Source organism: Planococcus citri, chromosome 1 (assembly GCF_950023065.1).
Source record: "Planococcus citri chromosome 1, ihPlaCitr1.1, whole genome shotgun sequence".
Classification (NCBI taxonomy): Eukaryota; Metazoa; Arthropoda; class Insecta; order Hemiptera; family Pseudococcidae; genus Planococcus; species Planococcus citri.
In genome coordinates this window covers 52,899,750-52,920,436 of record NC_088677.1, presented here as the reverse complement: position 1 = coordinate 52,920,436, position 20,687 = coordinate 52,899,750, and the positions used below count along the sequence as shown (strand labels likewise).

The following is a 20,687-nucleotide window of genomic DNA, read 5'->3' as shown; positions in this document are numbered from 1 at the left end:
AAAATGAAGGTCTCCATCGAATTTGATCAAAATCCTCATGCATTTTTTTCTTCGCGACCGATCGTTCATTTTCAAGTCGTTGAATTCTGGTTTACTTCGCGATCATTATTCAAGATACGATTCTAGTCAAAAAGTTTCGTGGACACCCTGTGCATGTAAAAATTCAACAACTCTACTTAGGATCCGAAATCTTATAATTTAAGGCAACAAATACCATCTATCTCTAGCCAGTATTTCTTCCTGCGCCAATTACTCGGTCGCAAGTCATTTTTCCAAATTTCAATACATTTTCAAATACGATTCCGCTGGCAGATTTTCAATCCGCGCAGTTCGAATGCGTTCAAAATATATAACACAAAGAACACACAGCCGTGTCGAGGCGACACTCCCAACCTTCCAGAATGATTAATTCCGGTCTCTGGAAGAGTATCGCCTCAACGACCGCTCTTCCAGTATTCCAAAAAGCGCTGATAGAGTGGAAAAAAATGTCATCTATCGAAAATAGTAACTCGTTCGTTCTATTTTCTCTCTTCGCGTCTCATTTATACTCGTAAAATTCTCCTCATCCTCGAAACCATTTTATTCGATCTTTCACGTAAGCACAACGTGTATACTAGAGTAAAAAGGCCTACACATAGGCGATATTTTTAGGTCAATTGGCATCGTTTTTGGTGCCATAACTTCTCTCCTATATACTACATATAACTTTCAACGTACATTAATATATGCCTTCCTATAAACGTCGTATATACGTAGACATTTTTCTCTCGAACACCTACCCTACTCTCAATCGCCCAGTCTTCCTCTATCAATTCGTATTCCTTTCTTCGAGTCGTTTTACAAAGTCCCTCCGCAGCCATTCGTCCTCTCTTCGCAGCTCTCAACGCAACATATACAATTTTTGATCGAATTTACCCCCTCAACTTCAGCCTCTTCTTTTTTTTCCTATCATTCACATATAAACTATTTCAAACACCAACCTCCCGTATAACGCGATTTCTTCCTCCAACCCTTTTCCTTTTCTACTCGTACATAGCGAGGAAGGGGGAAAACACGAAAAAATATTCTCGTACCGGAATTACTACACGATTTTCTATTCTATACTTCGAGTGAAACGTATAGCTAGCAACACCAAAGCAACGCCGATCAATTTTATAAATTTGACAGGTTTTTCCCCCCAACTAATGACGGGCGGCTATCGCCTTCGTAGTATATAGAGAAAAAGCGAGAGAAAAAATTTTGACAACGTATATAACACCGATATAACTTGTCGGCCTTACATTCGTTTCGGCCAAACCATCATTGCTATTTCGACGAGCCAACGTTATAACCAGGAAAAAATACTTTCTTTTTGAAGGTTTTTCATTTTTATTTTCTTTTTTCAAGGTACACGCATACAAACGATTACATACTGTTTGCGCCATCGCCAGGTCGTTTTGCTATACGGTATATATATGTACGAAGCGTTGAAAGGGAAAAAATAGTACTAAGTACCTGGAAGTACGCGAGGAGGGGGTATTATACATCACGAGTTCGTTAATAACCATTTTTTTCCTTTTTGCAAATTTCCATCAGCCTTTTGTTACACTTTGTATACATTTTTTTCTCTCGATAATTAGAATTTTTTCACACTCGAAAGATGAAAAAGAAGCATTGCAGGCGTATAGCTAGCTTATGATGGCGGCTTTTCAAAGGCATATCAGTACACGAGCACGTACACGTGTTTCGTCGCCAGAATACCTTTTCGTTTATTGGCAGAATAAATATTGTACGGCGTATAATTTCAGCATACTTGGGAATTATTCCAACAATTTCGTCAAATTTGCGTAGGTATCATTTTTCGCGCAAAAATGCGAATTATTCGACGATGAAAAAAGAGAACCAACGAAACAACTATTGAAAAAATGAAATCAACTCAACAAGATGGAAAACATTTTACGTCGTTTTCAAACAAAAATATGAAAAAAAAATCTTCTATGTCTAAGCTTTTAGCTCGTATAACATTCCACGACTTTTCAGCGAATTTTTATGACCTTCGTTTCGACTTCTTCGGTTGTTGTAGCTTTTTTTTTGCAGCTTGAACGAATTATAATGGAAAATTACATTTCTCAAGGAAAAAAGAGAAAATTTTTTCAACAGACTTCATTCAACGAGCTCATTTTTTTTTTAGCCAATTATATCGTTCAGTTTTTCAAAAAGCTCTTCAAAACCAACAATAAATTACCTATTATCATTAGGAACATAGATTAAATTTCAAACCAAAGAGAAATGTAAAATAATTATCAAAAAATTAGGCTATTTAGAATTGATTGATTACATAAGTACGTTTACAGTACAAAAAAAGGTTGAAACAACCATTTGCTGGAAGAGGGGACGAGTCTTTTGTTCATTTTTTTGAAAAAAGAAAATGGAGAAAAATTCAAAGGCTGATGTCAAAAAAACTACACACCCCATAAATAAACTGAAAATTACACAGACAAACATTTTCTTCACAAATATATATATTAAATTTTGAACCCCCTCCCAAATTTCGTTTAATGTAATTCAAAAACGTACTTTTTTCGGTACTTTGTAGGATTAAAAGTTCTCGAAGTTACTCTTCCCCCTGGCCAATTTCTCAACCCAAATTTCAGAATTTAAACTCTCGATTTTCGCAGACAAGAAAACACAACAGGTTTCTGTGGCATTCCCTTATTTCAGCAAGTTGAAGGAGGGGAGTGAAACGTCGTGTGCTGGAGCTTTCTTAGTACAACGAATAAATCGAATTCAAATTGAGGAAAATCAATTTTTTTTGGGAAAACATCTACAAAAATTTTTCTAAATTGATCGTAATCATTTGATAAAGACTTCCTACCATGAATTCAATATCCTTTTTTCCCTATTTGAAATGGAAAAGGATAACATGAGAGCTTCCAGCAATTCTTTCAGAAATAATTCGGTCGGTTGAGAACAATTCACTCGAAAAAAAATCAAGATCCTTCGTAAAACGAGTCCGTTTTCATGAAAAAAGCGACTTTTTTCATTTTTTTTCTCATTTTACTGCCAAAATTTTTAAATAACTCATCTTCAATCAAGAAATTCTGTACTTCACGTCCACTCATCTTATTCTTTTTTTGGCCACCTCTTCCTCTACAACTGAACATTTTCTCTGCACACTGAAGAACGTTCTACCAACATTTTCCGAAACTCAAATGCACCACTATGATAAAAATTAGGTCAACCAGATACGTCGTAGTTTCAATTTCATCTCTTTCTTTCAAGGCAGGGTAAAAATGATAATTGTAAATAATTAAACTTTGAAAAAAAAGAAACAAAAAAAAAATCAAAAATAAAATATTTCACACACCATCTCGTCGTCGTTGAAATTTCCTAGCGAACAAAAATATAAAATTTACCAACCCCTCTGCCCTTTCCTCCCAACCATACCACTTCGAAAAATAATTCGAGAAGAACCCATTAAATACAGACCACATGGAAGAAATGAGTTACACAATTAACAAAATAAAAAAAAAAAAGAGAAAAAACTCTCCAAACATGGCAATAAGTATGTTAAATTATATTATCCATTCTCATCGAAAAAATTAGTCGCGATTAAAACCATTTCGTACAGAACCATGAAGATAGAAAGAGAAAAAAAATTGCGTGCGTTTTTATCTCCATCACTATACACGTATACATAATGAGTAAATATTACAAGTGTGTGGTATGCATACAGCACAATCAACTAAACAAAAAAAAGTAGAATCTAATCTATCACAGAGTAAGATTATTCAACTAACTACCAGCAAACAGAGAATACTGGAAGGCGTTCGTTCAATGTAGGCTTAATTCTCTCATCTAGTACATACTCGTAAAATATTACATAGAAAAAAAAACCTCAATGTACTAACTCGTACAAAAAATTAATATATTTTTTTAATAGAAGCGTAATGCGTATTTAAGATCAAAAGCAAACAGTAGCCATGCAATAAGCTAATTAAAAATATTAATGGTAGGGAAAAAAATAAGTAAATGAGCCATTCATCCCGCAGTATACCATTTCTGGTAACTCGTCGAAAGTCAACAGTGTCCAGGATCGCACTCCTGACAAGACTATACGACCACACCCAGCCAATGTGTAATTTTTTTTCGAAATTTTTTTTCAAATGCGTCACCAGTAACGGTACCTTGGTTAAAATGACCGATTAATACGTTAATATTAAAAGAGTTTAAAAGTAAAAAAAAAAAAGAGAAAAAAATTAAGAGTGAGTAATAGTGTACACACCATGAGACCTAATTGCGGCTGGCCAAGTGCGATCGCCGTTGCAGCGGCGGCAGCCGCTGCGCTTGACGTCGGAAACTGCAGTTTACCAGCGACATCCTCCAACAAGACACACATAGGGTAAACAACAACAACAACAAAAAAGGTAACAAAAACCATTTACGCCAAACTACTACTGTAAAGACAAATGCGCATCGTAGACTATACAAATGGCTGTCGTCAACTTTTTTTTTCACAGGCTGTCAAATCTGCAGCCTATGTGAGATAAATTCGGCCAAAAATTCAAAAATCAACCATATTGTCGATCACCTTTTTCAACAACACCCTTCGTATATTCCACGATTTCGTTATATTACATTTAAAAACTATACAAGTACAAATAAATACTAATGTAGCGAAAAATTAATTAGGAAAGTGCTAATTGAATAAAAAAAACAATCAATGAATACAACCATCGTGTTATTAATGAAAGTTACGTAAAGCCCTGAATAATGCTATGTTGATTTTGCCCTCGTTAAATTAATGTTTACTCCAATCACCCCATCTTCCTCCGCTTTCTTATAGTAAATTTATGGGATTTGGGAAAATATTTCATTTCAACAATCACTTTATCCACCTCCCCTAAAACTTCGAAAATCATTCTTATACATATTTTTGATTTGCCTCGAAAATTTTCCCACAAAACATCGAAAAATTCATTCGTTAAGATTTTTTACAAAATATCTCTCTAACGTGCACCCGTTTAACAATTTTATTTCGTGCTCGTGCTACCGTATCCCAAAGAACATGCAACCCCCTCGACTGCCAACATCGTCATAATTAAAATACCCTCCAAATAACAACATAACAATACACAGATGAACTATTTATGATTAGAATACAACATTTCACCACATAAATTGTACTCAAACATGCATCTGACCAGCATTAACCCCCATCCCCTCCACCCTATTCTTTCCCATCCCAAAATATTCGAATATTCAAAGCCATCAATACGTGTAATAATTATTTCAAAAAGCTTCTAAAAGGTAAGGAAAAATAACTTTATATCTATCAGCATCAGTTGGCCAAACTATACGATTTCCACAATATCTTTACGAAAGGGTACAAGAGAGAGGTAAAAAAATCAAAAATAAACAATTCAACAATGTGCACTGCTCATGGCACCGGTGTCGTAGAAAGCGATGCTATACGAAAAAACGATATCAAGATAAAGAAAAAAAATTACATAGCTTTCGTGTTATTAAAAAATAAACAAATAAGCTAAACAAGAAGGAAATTATTAAGTAGTCAATTATTCATGCAAAATGCTCTGTGTTTTTTCCCGCGAAAAAAAAAATTGTCGAGTGTTTTTTTCTCTTTATTTTTGCATTTTCTTATGTACAAATCGTTTAGTGGCGTTTTTCTTTTTTTCTTTTTTTTTTGTACAGTTCGTGCTCATCCCAAATTCTCTCTTCATTTTTTTTTGCCCTCGCTGTTAAAAGGTTAGACAAATATTTACGTTATTGTTATTGTTGTAGATGTATACAGCGTTGTGTATTACGAAGCAGGTTTTCATTTTAAAATTATTTTTCGCTCGCGAAAATACCTCTCATTTATAAGATACAATGTTGACTCGTTTGGAAAAATAAACGAACCAACGATGATAGCATCGATTTTTAAAAAATGATAAAAATAACGCGTAAATTAACTAAAATTATTAAGCTAGGTATTCGAATTTAATACTCACCACAGCGGGAACCTGACTAGGAACCATCGGCTGACCGGGAGCCAAGCCCATTTGTTGTAATAAGGCATTCTTCAAAGCTAAGTGATTTCTGCCATTTATGAGCAACTGATCTTTCAAGTGTTGCGGCGGGTGAAAATACTTACAAGGTGGTTTATCTCGATTGCAACGACCCTGCAAATAAATCGTACATGATTAGTATAAAGACTAGGAAAAATATTCCAAAATACACGTAATTAATTACACAAGTAGAAAATATTCGAAACATAAAATACTGTGTTATTTACGCCGGGGCAAGAGGTCACAGATCATTCGAAAACGTTCGAACACCAAAATCAGCGAATACTAAGTATTATGCAATGAACTCGAATAATTTTTACATTTTTACTCCATCTTTCTGTATCGTAATCAAAAAATGTCCCAAGTAAAAGCAAACTAATTTGCAGACACCTGACTAAAAAAATTGAATTCATCGACTACTTTCAGCAATTCGCTATAATTCTCGATCAGACGCGAAGGGGTTCCAGTCTGACACAATGCTCAATCTTATCCTCATCCCCTTTTCAAAATACCTAAGTATATAATAAAACGAATTTATTTCGATAATAAACGATCCGATTCTTAGTTAAAGCTTCGTTATTGAAAAGGAAAAAAATGAGGCTGGAGGACAAAAAACCTATAAAAATATTGAATATACTCGTACTCGAAACGAAGTCAAATTCGCCACATCGCAGCACGACACAAAGTAATGCATTCTAGACTGCAAAACGACACTCGAGAAGCTCATTTTACAGGCAATTCTATCCATGGCACGAAGTAGGAAAAGCAATTGAAAACGTAACGATACGCTTGATTACCTCGCCGGTGGAAAATTACCCAATTTCGTAAAATTTTACTACTTAATAAACAAAGATGATCACGTTTCGTCTGCGGAAATTTCCGTTTCCATTTGTCAGCCTATAACAAGCAGGGCGCGGCGCGGCGGATGGGATAAAGGGGGAAACTGTAAAAATTCGTATGCATAGGATCAATGCGCGCACAAGTACTTCATTTATATAACTTCTTTCGAGCGTCTAAAATCCACTACCGCTGAGGGAATATCACCCTTCGTATTATTTCACACCGAGAACCCTGTCCAGTTCAATTTTCGCGTTCATTTGCCAAAAAATCCTCTTACATTGCCGAACTGTCTCGCTTACGTATCGTCACTGCGGCAATTTACAAAAACCACACACCTCGTAAGTCATAAAATCAACGTCAAAAGCTTTCTCAAGTCAAAACTTACTATACACGTTGTGTACGTACATCTCTCAGTCATAATCCTTAATCCCCTCCCCCCTACTTCCAACCTCATATCCAACATCGCGTCGTTTCTTCTTCTTTTTCAGCTCACGTTGAGAATTAACTTTCACCTCACACACATCGCGTCGTTCTCTTCTTTCTCGTAATCTCACTCGCACCCCAGCTTATCGTTTCGATTACATACAGACGTAACATCGAAGCGAGTTTCTGTGTTCAATTTACTATAGAATGGGAGGGCGGGAGTAGATCTGAGAATTTGAAGGAAAAAAAACGTGCAGCCTTTTTCAGAAAGAACGAAGAAACGACGATAAGATTAAAACCAGCAAAATACTTCTTCAAATAGGTCAAAAACGTTTTATTTGAGACAACGTATCATTGTAACACGACTATTATGATAGCGAGAAAAGTTAGATAAAGGTCATGGTCACCGGTCACCGCCACCCCTGGAGGCTTAAACCAAGCTGGCTGGCTGGTATAATTAATATCAATGTTCAAATGATTAAAAAAAAACTTCTGAACACGAGCACTTTCACATTGTGTATTGATTTTTAATTTTACCGGTGATATCAGGTAAGCCTTAATTCCCAATGGTTTTTGAAACAAGGTTCGTCCCCCTTGCCTTCCCACCGCTAAAATTTATTTCACGCAATTCACTGATAAAATATAGAAATAATGTTCTCAATCTCGCCACAGAATTTTCATCAAAATTATGATTTTTCCCGAGATCTTTAACCATCTACTTGTTCTTGGATAGTTAAGTTTCTGCAGGTTATTTTGCTGCTAATTTTCAAAGAATAATGAAATAAAGATGCAAGACCTATAAAACATTTACCTACAAGACTTGGGAGACCTATTGAAAACTCAAAAAATAAAAGATTAATAAATATGAATCTTCTTTTTTCGTGATTTTCTGTATTTTCTAGATTCTCTAAAGATGAAAATTCACTTACATCAACCTTGCAACACCGAACACTCAACAAAAGTAAAACCTGTACACAGAGAAAACTCGCAGGAGCAAAAAATAAAAAGCACCATTACAGCGAAACTATTATTAGACCCTGCATCGGACCATTTGGAGCCATTAAAGTCACAGGCAGCCGGTACACGACGCTTTAAATGGTACTACATCTTTAAGCAAATTAACTTTTGTTAGCTTGACGACGAAGAAAACGACGTAAATTTGATTTCGGTCTTTTATACGACGTCGTCAGCTGAGAAACCTGCTCAAAAGCTCACGCGCGCGCACGTTCATCACGCCGAACGCTCGGTGAACGACGCTTCTAAAACGTCAATAAACGCGAAAATCATTTCACGGCGAAAGCTCCGCACTCCCTTCGTGTTCCAAAAAGGTATACTTTCCCTTTCTGTAACGTAGGTAAATTACTGTATAACAGAGCATCTCGCTATTATTATACCCTTAGTACATTGGGGCACAACACGACAGTGGCACTAGCGCCGTTTAAATTAGGACCACGACGACAATGACTTCGTCCTTTTCTTTACTCTGCTCGGTCCCTGCCCCTTCCATCAATTTACTGTTGGCTACAAGCGTAACAATGTATACCTAGCTACATAGGTATGGTACTGTATACACAAAGCATACAGAATATACCTACCTAACCTACGCTGTGTAGTACATATAATGACTACGACGACAACGACGACGACGTCATTAAAACAAGAAAGGTTATTTTTCATGCGAAGGTTACCTTTCATTTTAAAATATCAAACCGGCGTTTATTTTTTCCCGCACCTATTACCTACTGTTGCTCTTCTCGTCGAACATTTCGTAGCGACGAGGACGAAACTGACGTCGTAAATGCCATCGTCGTCGTCGTCGAAAAAGTCAACAAAAAGAAAAGGGCTAGGTACATTACAGTACCTACCTACTACCTATACACATTTTACGACGATGACGATGACGACGACGAACAAGACGACTATACGATGATGACGAAGACGCGACAACGACGACGACGAAGAAGGATATTCGTGGACTCGGGTCCCTCCATTATGGCCCTCTTTTCCACGAAAAAAAATCTAATTTACTTATAACGCGGTGACTCGCGTATATGTAAAGTTAAAATTAAAGCAAATTTAGTCAGAATGTTATATACTTGACGTAAACGACTCGTATATTTTCTCTAAGGTCCACCCTCCTCGGTACGTCCGCGTCCTGTCGCACGACCAAAAAAAAGTCTACTCGGGCACGCACGCCATCGCATAAAATAAACGACCTCCCTGCGAGCTTTATTACATTTTACCACCGTTTACCCTATTCCCCCTTCCACATCCTCGGCTATAATTTCTAGGCTTACCTCTGCACCAAAAGGGTGCAGGTACACTTTCCCTTCGTCGTATACCTAGTCACCTACACAAACACAAACACATACACAAAAGCTCCACACCACGGTCTTCTCTCTATTCCATTTACCTAGCTACGTAGAATTTTTGACGATAGCACCAGCGCCACCCCCCCCCCCACAATTTCGCCACTGAAATACCGGGTCTCGACGCAGAGCGTTCGGTATAGCGATGTAACGTTAATATTTTACAAAATTATATAATAATTTTTCGTGATTAATGAACCGTCCTTTTCGCCCTCGCCCCTCGCCCCTCGTCTCCATCCTACCCCCAAGCTTCGTACGTAGATATATATGGGCAACACACAGATCTATCTACCATGTAGCACATCCACATACGAAAACATAGATACAGATACAGATAGGCAAGGTGCGTGTCATTACAAATTTCATCGGCAGCTTTGTACACATACGCGGCTCGTTGAATTTCTTCGCAGCCTCACAAAAGGGAATGTCATGGTGAAGCGGTGAGGGGGTACCCCGTTTCAATTACATTTTTCAAACGTTATGTACCTACCGTACGTTGCTGTTGCCGTCGTCGTCGTCGCAATTACCGACATGTAAATTACGCCCTGGTGTAAATGAGAAATTTTCCGCTCGTATTATATGGCTCCCTTTTTTATTCCAACTTGCTCATATGCGAGCTGCGAGTCTCTCTCTCTATTCTAATGGTTCTTCGGCTATCCGCCTGCCTGCCAGGTTACATTATAATAATATTGTACACGTGCATAATCAACCTCGGTACATATTATTGTGTACTCTGGTACATATGTATATACCCACCACCTATCTAGCTGGCCCCCAAGCCTGCCTATTTATTTATCAAAATTACATAAAATGAACAACATCGTCAATGAAAATAAAGCTTATTCGAAGGATTGAAAAGCTCTAAAATTTATTTACAATGAAATTCTCCCAATATTAAAAATGCAGGGGAAACGAACGGTTGATATTTTTGAAAATTTTGATATACGTATTTATCAAATTGTTGGAGGGACTATAACACTCCTTTCAAAGAAAAAAATGAAAAAATACGAACTTCTCTAGTTTTTTCATAAGAAAAAGCAGACACAAGAGACCCAGATGACATTAGAAGTCAAGTTTTACTATCGAAATTTTGGATAAAGGATATTGCTCCTTCAATTTTGGTATTTTTATTCAATTCACAATATAAGCAACTAAACCTGACAATGTTTTTTCATTTGTCGCTTCGAGTCGCATCTACGATTAAATTTTCGCATTTTTGCATACTACATTCCACGAAACACCCCGCACACAGTTGGAAATTCAGCGAAAATTCACTCCAGATGAAATACAACACTCTTCCCGCACCTTCTCTCGCTCCAGTGCCCGGAGGTTTATTGCATAAGTACGTCGAGTATATACGTATAAAGCACCGTGTTACACACTATAAGTGCGACGAAGCTACGTGTGATTTCTGCTCTGTTCTATTTTTTAATCTCGCCATCGTGCCGGAGCTAGAACGCGGTATTTTTCCAATATAAAATGACAAATATACGCTGCAAAACCCTTTATACTCGCTCGTATATATTAATACACGAGCTAACGTAAGTGTATTTGTGTTGGGTGCACCTCCATCCATCTAGCGACGTAATCCTTTTTCACACAGCAAACGTCGTTTCATCTTCTCCACCGCATTTTCACTTTTTTCCCTCGTTGTTTTTTTTAATTTTCCATTTTCCTAGCCATACTCGCGCCCTGGCTCTAGCTTCGATATCACAGTTCACACACGCAACGTACGAATGTGACACCCACGCAATGTCGACGACGACGTTGACGAAACAATAACAACGACAATGGCTGCAACAAATACGTACATATCATATACGTAGATGCGTATAAAGAACATTCCGAAAAGGCCTAGAGCTTTTTCATCTCTTTGTAGAGCAGAAATCAACTCGGGTCGTATTTCTGCACACACTAGACAATCGTTCAGGCATCTGTTCGGAAAAATTTTCAGAGTGTTTGTACTGTACATTAATTAATGTACGATTTCAAAGCAATTACTTCAGGGGAAAATCCCATCGTCGGTAAACAACTTGATCTCAAAAATTTTTTCAGGATCTAAAACTTTCTGATTCAATTCAGTTGTACGTGAACGAATCCTTCACATGATCGAGTCAATCAATTGCGAACGACTTGATCAGTCACGAATATTATTTAAATTTCACAAGAAACTCATTCTGAAAAAAATTCGGTCGTTCGCGAACGATTAGTTTACAGAATCGAGTCCGTCGTTCGCGAACGACTCGACTTGATCATAAAGACGACACTATTGGTATTGATACTTCAAGAGCACTCAATTCGGAGAAAAATTCAGTCGCCGATCAACAAATCGTTTACAAAATCGAGTCAGTCGTTCGCGAACGTTCAGAATTTATCATAGCACAGAGAAAGAAAAGATAATTTACGTTCTAAGAGCAATTTTCACAAAATTTTAATAGTTTACGAACGAATCGTTCACAGATTCGAGTCAGTCGTTCGCGAAAGGCTCTATTTGATAATTGAGAACAGGTTACTCGTATTTTAAAAGTAAATTCGGAGAAAAATTCAAATTGTTAATGAACGAATTGTCCACAGAATCGAGTCAGTCGTTCGCGAACGTCTAAATTCGAACGAAAACTCACTATTCAAAATCTACAGGAAAAAGTGAAGCCAAAAAAATCAATCAATCACAATCGTGTAGACCAAGTGTTTTTTTTGGGGGGAGGTGAAGGATTGTAGCTTCACGAGTTTCCGATCCTGTTTATATCAATATCTAATTATCTATGTCTAGATTTTACCACAATATATAAGAAATTATCTACATTCCAAGAGCAACCATTTCAGATCAAAGTTCAGTTGTTGACAAACGAATCGTTCACGTTCATATAAGAAAATTTCGTCATTCACGAAAGACTTGATCATAAGGAAGAGTTTATTCACATTCAAGAGCAATGAATTCAGTGAAAAAACCGAGTCCGCCATTCACAGGAGACTCGTTGACTGAAATTCATCATTCATAAAAGGAACGTCAGAATTATGTACATATTTCAAAGACTCGTTTTTACCTTCAGCTCTTGAAAGGAATTCGCAACTTTTTTCACAAAATTTGGATCTTCCCTATTTTTTCTATTTTTTCAGCAGTTTTAGAGCCCTCCTACATCATAAAAACATCCAAATTCATTTCGTCAAAATTTTGAAGTGGGAGCTACTTTTTTCATTTTTTATCATCATCGTATTTTACTAAAATTTGAACATATTCACCATCTTATTTTTAAAATCCTACTTACTTAATTTTATGCATATTTTCTATTCTTTACTCTCAAAAATGTTTTATGTGATTCAGAAAATTATTTAAAAAATTTAAATTTTGCGCATTTTTAGAAGAATGAAGAGGGGGGGGGACAGTATGAAAAATCAAAAAATTTTCAAATTTATTGTTGAAACAAACGTGTAAATGAGAAGGGCGATTGAGACCTAGATTCGAGTGTTGAACTTCAATCAGACAATTTTTTTTTGGTACCATTCAACAAAAGTTTTCGACGTGACTACTAACACTCTCTCCCTCCCCATCGTTCAAAGAAGAAACCGACAAACATTCTAGCGTCCATCTGATGGACAGACTTTGCAATTTGATAATCATGAAACCGAGACTCGAATGCCAGGTATCCTTCGGTACACACGATCAGCGTCGTTAATTAGTATCACAAATTGCTCCGACAAGTCGTATTTTTACCAGCAATTAAAAAAATTAACACTACAATAGCGTCGTCGTTGTCGTCCAGATACGAAATGCACGTGTACGAACAGCACATAGTAGAACCGAGAACCGAGAAACCTGAGGTTAAAATACCTCCTCGTAAATCGTGTCCATTTACTAAACGTGTACGAATACAAGCAAAGCACCACACAGCGTAAAATTAAAACACCATAATATACCTACAACACGAAAATTACTACATAACGAGTATAATTAAGACTTGTATGGCAGGGCAGAATAATTTCAGTAGTATACTTTACTGCTTCGTATGCGTCCGTAGACCTACGATATGTATTCTTCTGCGTGCTTATTTTTACCTTTAGCTTTTACACACATACGTACGTCGTACATATTACGTACCCTTTACCTGATACTTTCATACATAGTCCTACAAACAGGTACCCTTATTCGATTTTCATTATCACGAAATTACCACCAGCCAAGACCAGGGCACATGTAATGGCATTCCAAAGCTACACTATTTCCTCGCGCTACCCTTCGATATTTCATCTTCGCCTCGACGATATTCTACTCACACACACGCGACCGATTCATATTACGAACGTACAAATTTCGCAAGTACGTACTACGTACTACGAGCGCACACATTCACATGTAAAGAAGGAGTGGGGAGGGGGTTCACAAATGGTAGTAGCTCGGCTTTAGCACACAGGATTAAATTCATAACCGAAAGGGTTCCTTCTCTTATCTTATCAGATTATAATGAAATACTCGCGGTACGTGACTTCACATACTTTACGTACATGTGCGGTGCATTCGCTCATCACACACGTACAACTTGGTCATAAACACCGCCGCACCTCTTCCGCACTCCTGCGCAAAATGAAGAAGCTGCGGCAAACCCGAGCACATAGAAAACTCTACTAGCTCGTCATAAAAAGTACATCGCCACCGAAACATATGAGATCGAGGATGGGGCGCGGAAAAGCTCACGACGAGCAGAAGGATGCGGAGATGGAAAAAATCTTGCAAACTCGCACGATTGCGAGTAAAACGAGAAGAAAACTGCCAAGAAAAACTCGTCGTCGTAAAGTGCGAAAAATAAGCAAGAAGGAAAATGTAATTTTCCGCAACACCTTATCTTCGGAATTTCATAACGCGTGAAGCAACATCGTTTATACCAAATTACACCACCGATACACACTCGCGCGCATTATCTCTCTCATTTTTTTCTTCCTTTACAGTCTTTTCAACAACGACAACGAATCTTTGTCGTCGTCGTCGTCAACAACCGTAAATCAGCTCAAGGTGTTGGAAATTTAACCTACGCGACGACGACGATCAAGTACGTACAAGACGACGACGACGACGACGTTGGGGGTGCGAAACGAAAGAAGAAAAAAATACATAAATAAATAAGAAGAAAATATACTCTACAGTAGCGAAAATGCGGAAAAACTACCCCAAGATACTACCTACTCGCGTACTTTTTTCAAGATATACTTTTTTTTTCTCTTCTTCATCATTCTATGTTGGCTCTGAACAACACACCGCGACTCCTGCGCAGCGCCACTTTTACAATAACAAATCGTATTCGGATGTCGTTTACTTTATTTAAATGTTACTCTTTCCCGCCATTAGCTGTCTCCCTGGGCGCACCGCGCTTCTCCGCCCGTCCACCAATAACCGTGTTTTAAATTATTCAAATCGTCCCGAAAATTTCCTCCGTACAACGAAACACGACCCTTATCATCATCGAGGGCAATATCTTAGCAGCGTTTCTTACTATCCCTTTCGTTGATATTTCACAAGATGCTCGCTCGAACGAAAGACGAAATACAAAAAAAACGTCAATTGCTCCTTTTATGGCATGGAAAAGTAATAAGGGCGTAGCAGGAGTCGACTTTTTATCAATCGTGGGAACATTCAAGTCTAACCCTCCAATGGAATACCATAGTGAAAAATAAACCGAGTTAAACGTTTGATATATTTTTCTCAATTTTACATTGGATTTCCTAAATTTTCTTGAAAATTTCAAAACTACATGAAAAGGCCCTCTTCCCATTTAATATTTCTGTAATAATTAATTACGATAATAATAAAGGTTTCCAACAGAATTCCAACACACAACAGACAACTGCAGGATTTATTAAGAAATTCTTGAAATTTTTGCAAGCTCGTTCACAAAAATATTTCTTACCCCCCCCACCCCCCTCCACCTCAAAAATGCACTTTCGCAGAAAAAATGACAAAAAATGAAGACAACTCGAATGTTTTACAGACGTAATGAAATTCCAAAACACTTTGTTTGTATGACATCCTCTATGATTTTTCGATGGTCTTGAAACATGAAAATAATCATCAACCATTTTGAAATTTAACCCTCTGCAAATAGCCCACTTTCCAGGAGAAAAAATTCGACTACCTTTCAAAATTGGCAGAAGACTGCGAAGAAGACATTCTACACTGTGCAGTGTGCATTAGAATTCACATGATTTTATCTCATCGCAAGATATGGAGAATAGAATTTTTTCGTATGCAAATAAGCCAACACATTACACGAGTGAAAAGACCTGCACGCAAATCGAGAAACCATTACATCATTCCAACATTTACTACGATAGGTACGATATCGATTGATAGATAAGCAAAAGAAACGACTACGAATGTTACCGATAAACGGCAAAAATCGAAACACTATTTTCTAAACATCTCCCAAAAATACAACCTTACAAATTCTTTTCTACACGATATCACCTTTCGATCGCAGTTTTCCAATTTCATTTTCTTTCCGTTCGTTACGAGAACTCGAAATGTGTCGATTCGATGCCTCTACCGGTATCTAAATGTCTCCTTTATTCGAAAAATACCTATTACGCGGTAAATATTCTCGTGATCTTCATTCCTATCACATCGTTTTCGTTACACGAAATAATTTATCTATTACTGAATTCCCATTCATACTACACCATAGTGATTTGCAAAATGCTGTACAATTTTCAAGAAGTTTCGCACGATTTACCACAAATAATTTTACCGTAAGTGGAAAAACTAGCAGCATACCTCTCAATATTATTACTGAAGTGGTACTTTTTTACGAGTATTACACAAAAAAAAATACTATCCAGTATTCAGCAAAGGTCACTTACTCCACCACACCATCAGTACTTTTTACAAACGCACAACTGGTTTCCATTTTGCTTACCTGCAACAAAAAAGAAAAAACGAATACGTTAATTACACAATTTGATGAAAAATTACAAATGGAATAGCATACTTCAAAAAATCATCAAAAGTACAAATTTATAACATTACAACTTCGATAGAAATTAGTTTACAACACTCGAAAATACATTCGATGCAATATTCAATGCTTCATTTTTGTACTCTGACCGAGAAAAAAAAATTAGAAAAGTGAAAAACTCGCGATAAACCATCTTAATTAAGAATTCGGTCAAATATGAAAGAGCAGACATCGTTATCAAACCCTTTTGAAACCCTTGGTCGTTCTTCACCACCGCATCACTCCTCAAAAAGGTACAAGAGAATTCGAGAATCGTCGTCTCATCATCGCACCAATAAACATCCCCTATACACCGCAATTTCACCACCTCGACGTTTAATTTTTACCAATTGTTTAAAAATAATACCAACGAAGATGGAGAAATTTCATTATCCATCTTCGTCTTTGGGTCTACGACTATATCGATTCGAGTCGCGCTTTTCATCGAACGAAAAACTTCCATTCTTTTCTTTAATTCATTCTCGACTCAGTTCGTTTTCCCTGCTCGTCTATTTTTTTCTCCACGATACTTACTCGTTTTATATTCCATTTCGATGCTACGAAATTTACATTTCGGATTGAAAACCTTTCGTTCGCGTTTCACCCTCCGCATTCCCCTTATCCACTTTATCAGCTTACTGATCAGCAGCAAATCGACAATATACGAGTTTTTCATTCTTTTTTTTCTTCTTCTTCAAATGTACAGCCGAGGAGCTTTTTCTCTTTCATTGTCTTCGTGTTTTATTCTTTTCTTTCCTTTTTTTTTCTGACCTCCATTCGTAGAGCTTGTTCTCATATACGGAAAACTACGCGTCAATTTTCGGTTCCAAATTCAGAGTCCGGTGTTTTTCTCGCACGCAATAGCGAAACGATAACGACCACGTTTTTCGCCGTTTTTGTCAATTAATATACGACCTCTGTCGTCGTGATTTTTCATTTCAACCCGATGAAATTTCGTCGTCGCCTTTCGAAACGAGCGACGAGAAGCGAAAAAAAAAACAAAAAAGAGAACACGTAGTAGGCAGACAGAGACACTTCGCTTTCGTATCCGTCGCACACGCGTTAAACAATACAACGTATAACGAAACTGGAAACTTCTCCGGGAATTTATTCGCGAAACGGAAAAAAATTCTCTACAAAAGCAATTTAACCTCGGCAAGAATGTACCCAGCACACACGCTCGCGACAATGGGCCAACAATTTAACCGACAAGAATGCCGGTATCTATCGTACAAATACTCGTATACGTATACGTTGTTGGCTCGTTCGCTCGTCTTCGCACATTCGACTCACTTGTGTCCTATTCGGTCGCCTTCCACAATAGGCATGGAATTTCATCCGAGAACTCTTCTCTCATCGCTGCTGAAATGTTTTCATTTCGCGAATTACATTCATAAAACCGAGGCAGGCAGACGAAACGCCAGCCATCGCGAATATCGCAAAAGCCACAGAGAAAGCTACAACTCGTACAAATGTTACACCTTTTTTTTCCTCATTTCGCATCGACGAGAAAAAAAAGGCTACGCGAATAGAGCCGGAGGAGCAACGAAATTATTCCGGATCCCCTCACCTCTTCATCCCATCTCTCAAATGGCAGCTACTTTTTATATACGTACGTATACAAATTCGTCGTAAGCTACGCACCCATTACGAGCCTTTGCCGAATGGAATCGCGAAACGCTAACACTCGTACTCGAGACATACACACTACAAATACATACGAACGAACGAAACGCGCGAAAAAAATGATTAATTTAGCCTCCCCATCTGAGCGCTTCTCCTCCCGCCATGCCCCCCTCTCGCCACGGCGTCGGCATCGTTCTGAAATATTTCATCAAGCGCGTTATAAATTTATACTTTCAAGTCGCTAACTTTAAATCATTATTTATAAGGGTGAAATATGAGAAGCGCCCGCTACACCGAATTCAGCACCCCCCTTCACTCCCAATCCATCTTTTCCTTTTGCCATCGTACATATAGTATAGGCCTCGTTTTATTATATGTACATGTATAGTATAGGTTTACACGCATATACATACATACATCGATTCTATGTACGTAAATGTAATTTCTTTTGACTTTTTAATACACATATCGACCACCACCCCTGCATCGTTCTATCACTATCTCTCATTTCCAAATGCACTGCTTTCGCGTCCTTCGTACACACGAGCGATATGTACCACTTATCTAAATGAGAAATAACATAATCCAGCCAAAATGCTGTACCCCTTTTACCCTAAATACCATTTCATGCGGACGCTACACGTTACGAGCATCATAATCATCGCCATCATCATCATTATGGTCTTCGCCGAAGTCATCACCATCATCTTCGGAATCGAAAAGGAGAACAAAACCCATACAATTTCGGTTTTAGCCATAAACTCCACAATATAATACCTCGCGTATCCGGCCTATTGTTATTATCTAAATCAAAAGCTCAACGTAATATACGGACCATTTCACACGCAACAAATTGCATCATCTAGGATCATATGTACATTACATACTAGGAATATATGGAAGTACCTCGTAGACATACGAGTATTTGCATATTATGCAGTAAAACCAACCGTCGACGGATTATATTACACGTACTCGTCGATGATGGAAATAATTCTGCAAAATCTATTCTATCGAATTTAATCATCAACCGTCTTCCTGCTCTTGTTCAGCTTTAGCTTCACTTTGTCTAATACCTATATAACCTAATGAAATACACTCGCAGTCGTCGAATGTTGTCGAAAACTACACATATCCAGGTCTTCCTGCTATTCTCCCTCGAGGAAAAAAAATACCACCAACCCTACCCACACACCGCACAAACAAATCAGCGACGATAAATCCGATTTGTCATACACGCTCCGTCAAATGTCTAAATCAATCCTTTACATAGACTGCGGTGGCGTTGCTGATACAAGTCTCTCGTACAATTTCGCGATTTTGCGTCACAAACTATTCTCAAATCTCAAATAAATGTGAAAAGAACCGTAGGGTAAGGTATATTCATAGAATGGTGTCGCTTCCCGCCTCCTAAGCAACGTCGAAAACTTAATTCCACTTGTGGTGATGGTTTTCTTGTTCTATTTGCATCACTTTTCAATACGTTGAGTATAGTTTAGTAACGAGGTAACAGTCACACCAACAGAAGAAAAAGGACCGCCAGTCTCCAATCTCTAAAAACATTTTGTATTAGTATAGGTGGGTAGCTAACCTCGCAGATTTTCAAATTATTTCCCAAATAATCTGAATCATCAGCTAAAGGCAAAATCTCAACGTCGGCTTATCTCTCTTCAATTCACTCTCTTTTCCCCTCGAATAAGAGACATGAGTTACGTATTCTTGATTGAGATGCAAATTTTGAATTTCTAACGACTTGAAAAGCTTGAATTTCAATTTTTTTCACGTTTTCAAAGAAACTCGAGAAAGTACACGACCAACGATTCGTATCAAAAAAATATTCGTTCGCGAACGATTCACTCCGAACAGTTTAAACGATCAATTCAATTCGTTCACGAACGATCAACTTTGAATGATTCGTTCGTTCGTCGTGAGCACTGAACAAGTCAATTCATGATCCATTCGTTCGCGAACGATTCACTCACGATTCATTCTTGATGATTCATTCGTTCGTGACGATTCGCTTCAACTGGTTGATTCGTTCGCGAACTAGATATTCGCTCCAAATGGTTCATTCGTCCGTCGTTCCTCCACCATTTGCTCTCAATGGTTCATTTGGTCTCGAACGAATCACTCTTGATGTTTCATTCGTTCGCGAACGATTCGCTCTAAATAGTTTATTCGTTCGTGAATGATTCATGAGTATTGATGATTTATTCGTTTTAAAACAATCTATTTTTCATCATTCATTCGTTCGTTTATTCACGAACTATTCAATTCATTCGTACGCGAAAGATTCCTGGAAAACCAACTATTTGACACAAATGTTGCAAGTGAATTAGTACAAAATTTGTCGACGATACTCCTCACCTCCCCTTGGCAGACAGCAGAAAAATCCATCAAAT

At 37.6% G+C, this 20,687-nt stretch overlaps 1 protein-coding gene across 13 annotated transcripts in view; it reads right to left on the bottom strand.

Annotated features, from left to right (window-relative positions):
* The window catches only part of mbl (muscleblind), a 368,573-nt gene that overhangs the window by 35,687 nt on the left and 312,199 nt on the right, over window positions 1-20,687 (bottom strand). For 10 of the 13 annotated variants that reach the window (XM_065346122.1, XM_065346119.1, XM_065346120.1 and 7 more), the window contains 2 exons: window positions 5,991-6,161; window positions 4,265-4,360 (listed from right to left, as the gene is read on the bottom strand). In XM_065346122.1, coding sequence (XP_065202194.1) covers window positions 4,265-4,360; window positions 5,991-6,161 — 267 coding nt within the window. The remainder of the gene's footprint in view (window positions 1-4,264; window positions 4,361-5,990; window positions 6,162-20,687) is intronic. The other 3 variants (XM_065346127.1, XM_065346131.1, XM_065346130.1) reach the window with 1 other exon arrangement.